The following is a 13,014-nucleotide window of genomic DNA, read 5'->3' on the forward strand; positions in this document are numbered from 1 at the left end:
GGTGGCTCCACACTCCCCAAAGTCCACAAGCTGGGGTCTGACCATCGGATATAGTTTAAGGTCATATCCAGGACCGCTCACAGTTGGAGAATCAGAAAGATCTTGGGTTATTGTTGGCCGTTGAAGCAATGCCAGTGATGGTAGTATCGTCTGTACGCATGTCAATGAAGGAGTTAAGAATGATTTGCAGATGCATTGATGAAAATCAGGAAGAAAGTTGAGCCCAGGGTGGATATTTGAGGCACATCAGTGTTGATACTATGATCTTTGGACTTTGTAAAAATAAAAGCAGTCAGAATTAAAATTTTTGGCATCTTATTTTGGCACATGATCTAATAAGAATAAGACACACAATCCTTATAATACTAAGGTTCATTCGATGGTGATGGCCTTGTCTGACTAAGTTTTTCAAGCATTTTTGGGCATTCTGGATCACAAGAATTTCAGAGCGAAGGGATTCACTTCAGGAGGCTGCTGGCAAGATATAGGAAGGATTCAACTACACATAACATGAACCCATTGACATAAATGTTTGAAACACTGATGAGGATCAACTTACTTTTCTTTAGTTTGTTGGTAAGAGCAAAGGTATGGTATGCTCTCCAGAAAAGATCCATTACTTCTTGCACAGCCAACGTGTTGACAACAATGTTTGCAAAGATAAAAAGGAGCTTCTGCATAACGGTTTGAAATGTTTTAGAGTTCACATGGATACTGTATGTAGGAGAATCTCAAGATCTCCCTGCAAGAATTGCAAAAGTATAACATTGTTATCTCCCCTGATTCGGATATGTATGAGACTGGGGACCAATTGTGAATTCAATATTCTCAAGAAACTTACTCCTTCAGATGAAGTCGATTCAACTTGCCTAAGGTGAATGCCACTTTGTTTCAAGTGAGGTCGGAGAGCTGTTGGCTCAAAAAGCTATGAGAACATTACAGTCCTGTCACGTACAACCAAGGCTCATAGCAATGCATACATACAAAGATGGAGGGGGAGGAAGTCTTACATTATAACATAATGCTAAATAGATATACATTCGATCCTGGATAAAAAACACCACTATGTATCAGTAAATCAGGGTTGCAGAGTCAGAGTTGTAAGAATACCAGGGATTGGAATCAGAATTTTGTGGATCTAAGGACACAGACCATATACCTTTCGATTCTGCAACCCTGTAAATAGATATGTATTGAATTCATGAAATCTAGAAAAATGTAACCGACATATTAGAGAGGAAGAAGGGTACAAACATCCAAATTTTTATTTCTCTACACGAGACGTTGCCCCCCCCCCCCGGACCATTTAGAGGCGGGGGGGGGGTGAATTTTCGTAAACAATTGTAAACACAATAAAATAAAAAAAATTTTTATGGGGAGGAAAAAAAAAAAAAAAAAAAAAATTGTCTTCTATTTAATGAGGAAAATTTAGTGAAAAATTTTTTTTTTCAGACAAAGGAATAAAAAAGAATTTGAGAATTAAAAAGAAAAAACAATGTAAATCTATAAAGTGAATAAAAATAAAATACAATTTATATATTTTTTAATATGGGTCAATTAAAAAAAATGACAGCCATATCTTAAGCAAACATTAATGGATGCATAGTCTTTCTATTTTGCATGTAGAAGACTTTTTTCGGTAAATATTATTTCAAATTTTTGTTGACAATTTATATTGAAAAGCTTCAAAACAAATAAAAATGGTGACCGTTTCTTTTTTGACAAAAAAAAAAAAAAAAAAATGGCTGCTTCGTTGTCATCCAGCTTTATTTTATTTTTTAAATGAAAAATAAAATTTTTAAGAAATAGATCGTAGAAATTCGGTTTTTAAAATATTTACAAGATCGAGTAAAAATCAAATCAATATTCCCAGAAAATTAAATTTGCAAAGATAAAAGAGGAAAAAAAAAAAAAAAAAAAGATACGAAACTACGCATTGTTTTTTTGTGTGTACTCATTTGCACACGACGGTACATATGACGATAAAAAAAACAAAAAAAACAAACAAAAACTTGATTTTTACAAATTATGAAAATTTGATAAAAACAATTTCTTTACAATGATATGCTTTCCGTTTACTAGCGTTTGATTTTTAAATAATGCGAACTTATACATATATATATATATATATATATATATATATATATATATATATATATATAACTACTTACTTCATTTACTCACATAAAATATACGAAAGTATAAATTTATGCGTAAACCAAGTACTTCAAAAGTGCTCAAGCCTGAAGAGTCCTAGAGTGGATGAAACGCGGAATATTCAGTGTACTAGCTTAATCGGCATATATATTTTACAACTTACTATATATATATATATATATATATAATGAAACATAGTTACATTAATTAAACACTATCAAGTTTTTTAATCTAAAACCAAAAATGCGTTTCTCGCCTATACGTAACTTTGATATACATTTAATTATTTTACTATTAATCGAATATTGAAAGAAATCAAAAGAGAAAGTCAAAACGAACGTTTCAAATTCCTTTTAAAATTTGAAAAATATAGGACATGACTTTTCTAAAATTATTTTTCTTCACGTCCTTCACCCGGGCAACACCGGGTAAATGCAACTCTGCAACTAGTAAATAATAATTAGTTATCTTCAAGTTCAGCATCCCAGTGTTGACACAGGCTTTCTGCGGTCCTATCAGCTGGACGGAAAAGAAAAGAAAAAAAAAAAAAAAAAAAAGTGCCTACCTGAACTTTTATAATAAAATTTTCTGGTGCTTATGTACTGATGTTACCGTGCTATTTCTTTTTTATTTTAATTAGTATTTAAGTTTGACGATGTCTTATTTATTTTTTTTTTAATTGTTAGATGAAAGTACAGATTAATTACAAAACACCTTCCCTTCCCCGCCTAAGAATGGCTTTCTAAATAACATTTTCTGTACGGTAACATAAGTGCATAAGTACTAAATGTATTTATGGAACAAGCGGTTATATATGTGGAAATATTCTTTATTCACTTATATTTCCCTTTTTATATATACCAATCCTTATTTAAGAAGCTCAATTTAATTACAGAACATATAATTAATACATATATATTATTACTATTTATTCGAGGGTAAACAGTTACATTTGGTCGCTACAAACAGCCATCTGTTTCAGTCAATGAGACTTCAACAAGCGACCCTGAATCATTCGACGCTATTATTGGTTCAGGGTCGGCTGACGTAGTCTCATGGACTGAAACAGATGGCTGTTTGTAGGGACTAAATGTAATTTTTTACATTCGAATAAATAAAAAAATATATTTCCGCTCTTGTTATTGAGCACTATCTAACAACCTAGTTTTCATTAGTTCCTACTTTTGAATATCTCAAACCTGGATATATATATATCATAAAAATGTTGTTTTTTTTTTAAAAAAAGATGTTTTGGGGGGAATTTTTTAAAGATGTTTTTTTTTTTAGCTCAACCAACAGGACTGCAGAAAGCTTTTTTCAACACGGGGTCACGGGGATGCTAAAATTGAAGATAACATAATATTTTATAAAATATTTTCGAGCTTAAAATTTTGATATTAGCAACTTTTTCTTTTAAATCCTGGATGATGGCATATATAATTCGAGACGTGTAAAAAAATTAAAATTATCAGATTAAATTAAAATTCGGTGGTAGGAATGAAAATAAAAACATCAGTCCCAATGGCTAGCTCTGTAAAATAAAAAAATAAAATAATGAGTTACAACTAAGGCGATTCATAATACTAAAAGGCGACCACACAAAATAAAATAGGGCTTCTGACAAAAAAAAAAAAAAAAAAAAAAAAAATTGAACTGAACTGGGTTTTTTTGTTTTGTTACTGTAAGCTTTAGATTTTACTCAGCAAAAACCGGTTTGATTCGGTTCAAATTCTGTAGAAGCACCAAAATTTACACAGCATTTTTATTTAATTTTCAGTCATTTATGGACAGCTTTTTATTTATTGGTGTATTGACAAATAACACTAGAAACAATAGCCTAATTATAAAAAGAACACAAAAACAATTGACAAAACTTTCGTTTTAGGAACCCGAATTTCATTTTGTGTGGTTGCTTTTGACTAGTTACTGGAGTTTAATGAACCAATATTATTAGCCATAAGGGTTTATCTATATCAAAAAACAAAAAAACAAAAAAAACTAACCCAGTTTAAAATGGTAAACAAATAAAATATCGTCATCAATAAAAATATCTTAAAATATAAATTTCCATGGCATCATTCATAGTTTGAATCTATTCTTTCCATATTTTAAAATATGGGTGCTAGTGCACTTACTGATCCGCGCTATTTTTTAAATCGTATTTCCACGTTTAATTAAAGTTTTTTTTTTTTTTTTTTTATTCAATTGTAAGGTACAGAATAGGTACAAAATACCCTCCCCATCTTAAGAATGGCTTTTTAAATAACATTATTTCAGCACGGGTCAATAAGTGCAGGTGCAGGACTGCAGGAGTACCAAAATATGTATTTAAGTTTTGGTTTTCGTAATAAAACCCCAGAAAACTAAAAGATTTCAATATAAAATACCAAGAGTACATTTTTAAGGGACTACAAAAGGAAAAAAAAGTTGTTTAATTCTAAATTTCCTTCCTCCATAAATTAAAAACACAATGAGTATTGTTCTACTAGAGAGAACCTCGAATGAGGTTATTTTCACATATTTAAGCTTTCTAACTTAAGTAAACAAACAAATATTTATTTACAAAAACTTGTGATGACCATATTTTCAATTCAACTTGATTTTTGGTCGGTTAAGTCACGTGACACGAATGTGGCACAATTTTTCTGAAATCAAACTTTTAAAAAAATTGTTTTAAAATTATTTATTATATTAACACATTTAAAATGAACTTTTTTGACAGAATTTAAAAATATGAAAAATAAACATTTTAAAAGTTAAAAGTTATGTTTTTGATTCCCGAGAAGAAGAAAAAATTAAAACGTCACAATAAAAAAAAAAGTCAGATTTTAAGTTAAATGAAATTATTATAGAATTGTTTGGTTATTATTCATTGAACAAAGTTGTTATAAAACTGTTTTTTTAATAAAAATTTAAAAAATAAAATTATTTAATTCAATAAATTCCATTAAATGTCGATCTGCTAATAATTTAAAACTATTTCGATTATTTTCTGTTCGACAGTTCAAACGCTTCGAAATTCCATTCAAATTTTGAATGTTTTTTTTTCTTTCTAAATATCAACACATGATTAAACTCAAGAGATTGAAATGCATTGCACAGTGGATTTAATTTCATATATATATATATATATATATATATATATTTTAATTCGTCTTATTTTATTCTATTGTATTTTGATTTCAATAAATAATTGATCAATAATAAATATCAAAATAAAAGTCACGTAGAGGCGAGAAAAATATTTTTACATAAACTAACAAAAAAAAAATCACAAAGTGAAATGTTTACACATAAATAAAAATTGTGTATCTTCAAAATCTTCCACATAAACAATTCGATATTAGACATTTTGTATTATAAACACGAGTTTTCCGTTTTCTCTTTTTTAGGGTTCTACAGATTTTCAAACAAAGACCGAATTTTTAAGAGAAAAATACTGGACCCAATAAAAATGGGAGATCGTTAGTCTAAAAAAGAAAATAAATAAAATAAAACAATTAATAATAAATAAAACCATACTTATATATTTTCTTAAATTTTAATTTTAGAAAAATAGCCAAATAAATTAAAAAATAAAATAAGAATCCGTAAAGGCAAACCATAGTAGCAGGAAGGGTTGCCGGTTTAAATCTTCTTGTTAACATAATTTCTGATATATAATTTGCCCATTCACATTAATTAAATTAGGAAAATAGAAAATTTATTTAAACAGAAAAAAAAGGGGCTTGTCTATGGATTTCGTCGCCAAAAATAACAGAACACATGGTTTAGAACGTTCGAAGTTCAGTGCGCAATAGTTAAAAAAAAAAAATAAAGGACGTAAAATAAAACACATGTCTAATATATAAAAATTGGTTAACTTAGATATTTTAACAAAAATATTACTACATTATTGTTTAACGTATATTTTGTAGCGAATTTTTTATAGTTAAATTCTTGTTAAAATTTATCTATTTTTACCCATAGAGTCATATCCTAATAACGTGTTCGTTTTTATTCTCGTACCCAAAATAAGACGTACATCATTTTCTTTCGATTAAATGGAATTAAGTGAAAATATTACAGCCAGCCATAAAATTTTATTTTCTAAAAACTACTTGATCAAATTGTGATTTTTGGAATGTGACATCAGAAATACTTATCTATATTTTCTTTACTTAAATATTTTTATTTTAAGTGCACGTTCAAATAAACACCAACATATAATGATATTTTTTAATACTTTTTTTTTTTTTTTTTTTTTTTTACTTATTAGAAAAAGATTCACAAATATATATTAATATTATTTAATATATTTAATAGAGTTTTTACTTGGAGGGAAATCTCGAAATTGAAGACGGTTCTGTTGGGAGAGAGGTATAATAAATGGGAAAAAGCGGATCGACAGCAAAACACACTTACCTCGATACATCTGAGCAATAGCAGTGGCCGAATTTTGAAAAGCCGACCATAATTTCTGTGCGGCATATTCTCGTTCCGTCTGTAGTCGTTCGTCCATGTTGGCCTCCGTGTCCAGTTCTTGGAGACACTGGCTTTCGAAATGGCTCAGCCAGTTCTCAGACCCCAGCTGGTCCGATTGCTGGCCATTCTCCTCTTGCGCCATCTCCGATGCGTGGTCCTTTTGGACAGAGAGAGGGGAGCCCCCCCTACTGCTAAACGCCAGTAGTTGTAAAAACACCCCGGCTTATTTGTTAAAAAAAAAAAATAAATAAAGTAAAATACTCAGCTACATTAAAAGTTCTGGGGAAACCTTTCGGAGCTCGTTAGGGGCATGATGGTACAGAAACGCACGACTCTGGTGAGAGAGAAAGAAAGAGGGAAGAGTAGAAGTCAGAGTACACAAGAGAAAGAAAGTAGGAGGAGACTCTCTACGTCTCAGCTATAAAATAGAGAGAGTGAATTCGATTTATATACGAATACACGCAGTTTATACAATAATAAAAGTAGGTAAATTAAAATTATACTCCTTTGTTTTTTAGGAGTACTTCGTCAAACACTTAATTTTTCTTTCATATATATTAATTCTTAAATTTACGATTCTGACATTTTTTAAAGCCATAAAATTAATATACGAGAGAGAGGGGGGATAATTGCAGTTAGCCTGATGAATTCATTTGGTGGAAAGAAACACAAGCGTTTCTGTTTTAGTTCACTTGCTTTAAGTATTTCCAGCTGTGTTGTTAAAGTAAACACTGAAATTAAAAATTATATATATACGTAATATATTATCGTATATATAATCACCAAGAGGTAGAAAAAGTTACTATTAAACTCTTCAATAATAGATTCTTCCTTCCAATAACCTCTTTAACAGTTTAGAAAAAACAACTTCTGTGCAGTAAACCCGTAAAAAATATTTACAAAAAATTAAAAAAAAAAAATAGAAAGAAATACATAAAATATTTCAAGCTGTCAGAAATAAATATATTTTTTCTTAACTTCCAGTTTTGTTTTGTTTTGATCAGAGTTTTTGTAGGAGACTTTTTGTTGTTGTACTTTTTTTGTTTTACTTTTTTGAAAAGTTGTCATCTTCCGGAAGTAGACTAAAACGCATGCGTATTCTGTTTTTCGTACATCCGGTACCGGAACAAACCGAAGATTACCAGCAGAATTAAAGTAAGTCGAATATTAAGAATTATAAATCTATACTTATATTTTGATGCATAAAGTACGAAAGAGTTTCTAACATAGAAAAATATTTTAGTTAAATTAAATTAAAGAAAGCCGGTGAGAAATTCCGATGATAGACGAAGTTAGCCGAACAAAGTTGAAATGCAAAAGAACCTATAAAATAATTAAACGGTTGAATTCACTTTAGTTGTAACTCAATTTGCGTATATAATGTAAACGAAATAAAATAAATATATCTTTTAGAAAATATTAAAAGAGAGAAAATTTAATTTTTCTTCCGCATGTTAATAAAATTTGCCGAATTTAAACGGAGTACCGAAGCAAAAATTACAACTGATTAATTAATAAGGAAGAAAGTATCGCTTTACGTCGGAATTAGCGGAATTGATCGAATTTAATTTTTTGATCACAGATTCTGTTTTTTCCTTTCTATTAATGCAACGGATGAATGTTTATATTTATTGATATAATATCGAGAAAAAAAAATAATAATAAAAACAAAAACGGATTAAATTGACAGAGCGGATCGTCCGATTATTGCCGAGTCTTTCCGGAAAGAACCGAATCCGTGTTAGTACGTCGAAAAGCGACGACGCCGCCACAACTTTGGCAGTGCAAGATTTCGTGTTTTTTTCTTCCTTCTCCCCCCTTCAATTTTTTCCGAAAGCGAACGGAACCGCCTCTGTCCAAAGACAGACATGACAGCCAAGGTCTCCCCGTCGGACGGTGAGTATTACTATAGGATCGCGATTTTTGTCTTTTTTACTAAAATATAAAAAAGCGGCTACCCGACCTTCTTCGAGCATGGTAGGTAGCCATTTTGTTTATTTTTGTTGTGTGTCGGCCTGCAATTAAATTAAAAACAACAACAAAAAAAAAACTGACCAAGAAAAAAAAAACTCTTTTGTTTGCATTTTGTTTAATAAGAAAATGCACAAACTCTTAATGTTTATTTTATACGTCTAGTTGAGACCCTAAAACACACACACATACACACACACACACACAAAAGAAGCCCTTTTTACATATAGCAAACCCTTTAATAAAAGCCCTAAAGACCGCTTTTTTTTTCTTTAAATTACCAATTATTTAATTTCTTTTCTCACTTTGCTGTTTTCTCCCTGCAAAGTTTATTTTATATTGTATTATATTCCATGTAAATATATGTCTTGTTTCTTGCGCCAAAAATAACCTAAAACTAGAATTGTATGTTTAACTTATTTTTGATTGCATTTTATTTTCTATTCGATTAAATTATATAATTTATAGTCTGTTAAAATTTGATAAATAGTTTTGCATAAAGTATTTTATACATAAATGTAATTTATTTAGTCGATTGTTCGTGTTTATTATTTTTAACCCTAATCTTCGCTTCAAAAAGACTACGTCCAAAAGGGGTTCTAACACGTGCTGTACTGGCCGCGTTATTTTTAATTAGTTCACCCTTTTCTTCAATGTTGTCTCCTATTGTTGTCATTAGTGTTGCAATAATTATTTCTTTGCATAAAGAAGAAAAATTCAACTGAAGGTTTAAAATGCGAGCTTCTGTTTGTATGGGATGACAATTCTGCGTGCATCGAAATTTAAAATTTCTCCTGTATAAATTTATAAGCCATTAATTTTCAAATACACGACCAACGATTAACCCCCCCCCCCCCGAATAACAATTATTTTTTTTTTTAATAAAAATACATAATTTTAGAACCATAAATTAAGAAGTTCATTATTTCCTGAAATTTCGAGCTTCATAATCAATATTTTGCGTAAACTCTTTTGTAGTTTGTTTTACAATAGACAGAGGTACGAAAAAAAAAAAAAAGGGGTAAAAAAAAAAAAAAACTCAAATATATAACCTTATTTATCAAAGGCAAGTTACTCTTCTACCTAGCCGAAAAAGTTTTTAATGTTTTTACTCGCTTTAAAACATTTATTCAGTCTGAAAAACAAATAGTGTCGAGCGTTAGGTGAGAACAAAAAAATGACCAGTTTGACACTTGCATTTTTAAAGACTTGATAATGACTTGAAAATAATTCACTACTGTAAGAAACCCACCCAATAAATGTCACGGTAACATTTATAGGTTGGGTTTCTTCACAGTATTTTGTTTTATTAAGTAACCGAGGTTGCAAATATTTAGGTGTCAATTCGCGGCCATTTCCCCCCCCCCCCCAGGTAAGACTAGTAGACACTATTTGTTTTTCGGACCGAATAAACGTTTTAAAGTGAGTAAAACAACACGAAAAAGTTCTTCAGTTAGGTAGAAGAGTAAATTATCTTGCCTTTGATAACTTTAGTTTTTGACCACGTTTTCGTACCTATGTGTCTTGTAAAACTAAATTTATTTTTAAATAAAAATACATAATTTTAAATTAAAAAGTTCGTTATTTCCTTCAAACTCTTATTTTATTGTCAATATTGTTTTACGTAAACTTTTTTGAGATTTAAATAATTACTTCAAGTAATTACATAAGTTATATATGAAAAAAAAAAATCTGGAGTTATTAAATTTGTTTGCGATAGATGCTCTTGGTCAATAAATGAAACATTTTTTTTTTTTTTCTTCGATGTTTTGTTATATTTTTATACTTATCATTATTATATATTTTTTCTGTATTAATTATATCAATGTTGTTTTATATTATTGATATCTCAGATTGAAAATAAATCGGCTTGCCTACCTCTGAACAACTCGAAAGACCACTACTTCGCCATAACTGTATTTACCCGGCGTTGTCCGGATGGAAGTCTTGGATGAAAAATAAAACGAATATTTATTTTTCTCAAATACTCGATTGAATAACAATTCTATAAATTACATAGGTTATGTGTCAAAGTTACATATAGGCGAGAAACACGTACGAGCGCGCGTCATTAGTATATTTTTATACTGCTAAACTCTACTCCTATATTGAGCACTATTCAAGCAAATATTTAAACATATATATATATATTAGTAGTTCGGTAATTTGTCTTGGTAAATTGAATAAACAATCCCATGAATCTCGGTTCATATAATAGTGCTCAATTACAAGTAGAGTCGTCGTATTTAGTAACGTATACATTTTTTATACATCAACAAATGTTTGTATAGTTTAAAATTAATACTATACACACACACATTTATATTCCTCGCACAGAACACTAGTTTTAGTTTGCAATTTTTCACAACTTGTTTATTTAATTTTTTTTTTTTTTTTTTTTTTTTAAAGTGTTACTGACTATCTTCCCATATATGACTTTGGATTTTTAGAACGAAGGAAAAAAAAAAAACTTGAAAGCCCAACAAATTCAAAGAAAAAAAAACCCAGCTTTTGTTCCCCCCTCCCCCTTATGTATTTTTTTTTTAATATCTAAAAAATTAAAAAAAAAAAAATACCCCTTAAAAAAAATAAAACTATACGGGAGTGCTTCGCCCTTTTCCCCCTGCGGTGGTGGAAGGGTTTCCAAACTCTGCAGACATTGGGCGCATCACTAGTAAACACTTCAAAGTGACTGTGTCGCAGAAGAGTCCTCCTTCGACCCCGAGGAGAGAGCAACACCAGCATCCTCATCATCACCATCGCCCTTCTCAGAAGACGGCGGGCGGCGGCGGCGACGACGCGGACACGATGAACCATGTTAATAACGACAAGGCACTAACAACAACGGACACAACAACAATCACAACACCGCCATTTAACCAACAACAGGACCAACAACAAACTGAGGCACCAACACTGCAGCAGCAGCAGCAACAACATGATGTCGAAATGGAATCCAAAGAGGGTTAGCAATGATACCTTATTACTTTTATTATCATTCATCATTTTAACCTATCACTTTCACAAACCACCAGACTAAACCATCGTATGGCCAGGTTTTATTATAATACAATTTTATTTCTAACTTTGCTGGATTTGTTTTTCTAACGTCTTAATTATCGCTGTATAAAAAATGACACAACTCAATAGTGTAAATATTTACATTTGGAGTATGATTTGTTTATACATGCAAGATTGTATGTTATCGTGTTATGACATACGATTTTGTATGAGATTAAAAATATTGTCTATGGGGAAGAGGTGCAACTAACTCAAGGTTTCATCATTCTAACTAAAAATGTTTTTAACTTAATAATATTAATAACTTTGACAGCTGTTCTAGATTAATATTGTTATTTTTTCTTTTTGTCACACTCTCCTAATAGGATTTTTTTTTTAAATGTGGAAATGCGTTTTCCATATCGTCCATGTTTTGAGACGAATGCGTGTGTTCATCCGAGTAGGTCCTTCTTTCGATTTGCAAAACAATCATTTGTTGTTTTTGTAGAAAACGTTCGAATTTGTTTTATCTCGAATTTTCTGGAAATATATATATTTTTTTAAATGCTTAAATAACGATGGCTATGCCCCCCCCCCTCCGATAAAAATGCAATTTAGGGCCAAATACCCCGGGGGTGGGATACTTAAACTTCGCATGTGAAGAACACTATTACACTTTTATTTTTATTTTTTTATTATTATCGATAGGAGACTAGTTTCACTTTTGTTTTATGCTAGTATGGTTTTAGATAGATAAGGGGGGGGGGGTCAACTAATATATGAGTATAAATAGATACTTTAAAATATTGTTATATACATATATACACACGTAGAGAGGTCTGATTAACTAATGCGCTTTAAATAAGCCTCCCCCGTCATTTTATTTTTTTTTTCCGTCTTTAATGTAAAATCTTTTGCTTGTAAATTCATTAATTGTAGTTTTTTAACCCAATATTTAAAACTAGAATGAAATTTAAATGTATAGCATCTTTCATCAGTTAATTTTTATTAACAAAAAAAAAAAAGTCGAGACAAAAAAAATATTCATGAATTTTATTTGCTTTTTTTATTTGCTTTTTTTTTTTTTTTTTTTCTTTATTTAATTCTAAAAATATTCTCGTTCGTCCGATTTGTTTTTGTCTAAAGTTGCAACCCAAAACTGGACAACTTTTCCGTTTCGTCCATAACCCGTGTCTGCTACAGCAGGACATCAAAGGTGGCCAAGAAGTGGGGGGTCATTTATTGAGTTAAACTACCAAATAAACTGATCCCTCATTTTATGACCACTCCTACTGCACCGGCATCTTCCTCCTCTTATTCAATGGCCTCTTGGTCGTTTATCTCAGCCTTTTTGAATTATCCATATTTTAATTGCTTTCAACGGAATTCCTAGTTTATTGTATTTTTAATCCTCGACATTTT

The 13,014-nt window shown here is 30.3% G+C and overlaps 2 protein-coding genes across 9 annotated transcripts in view; one reads left to right on the forward strand and one right to left on the reverse strand.

Moving 5' to 3' along the window:
- Positions 1-7,652, reverse strand: part of LOC145252468 (HUWE1-associated protein modifying stress responses-like) — a 55,491-nt gene extending 47,839 nt beyond the window's left edge. Inside the window, exon 1 of the mRNA XM_080111892.1 lies at positions 6,562-7,652. Within this exon, the coding sequence (XP_079968018.1) occupies positions 6,562-6,763 (202 nt within the window). The 5' untranslated portion in view covers positions 6,764-7,652. The remainder of the gene's footprint in view (positions 1-6,561) is intronic.
- A 3-nt stretch (positions 7,653-7,655) lies between these two features.
- Positions 7,656-13,014, forward strand: part of LOC145252466 (ubiquitin carboxyl-terminal hydrolase 7-like) — a 132,164-nt gene continuing 126,805 nt past the window's right edge. For 3 of the 8 annotated variants that reach the window (XM_080111884.1, XM_080111887.1, XM_080111886.1), the window contains exons 1-2: positions 8,360-8,517; positions 11,002-11,557. In XM_080111884.1, the coding sequence (XP_079968010.1) occupies positions 11,401-11,557 (157 nt within the window). In that variant the 5' untranslated portion in view covers positions 8,360-8,517; positions 11,002-11,400. Of the gene's footprint in view, positions 7,777-8,351; positions 8,518-11,001; positions 11,558-13,014 lie in introns of those variants that run through there. The other 5 variants (XM_080111888.1, XM_080111889.1, XM_080111885.1 and 2 more) reach the window with 4 other exon arrangements.

This window comes from Euprymna scolopes, chromosome 29 (genome assembly GCF_053919585.1).
Source record: "Euprymna scolopes isolate OS-2025 chromosome 29, ASM5391958v1, whole genome shotgun sequence".
Classification (NCBI taxonomy): Eukaryota; Metazoa; Mollusca; class Cephalopoda; order Sepiida; family Sepiolidae; genus Euprymna; species Euprymna scolopes.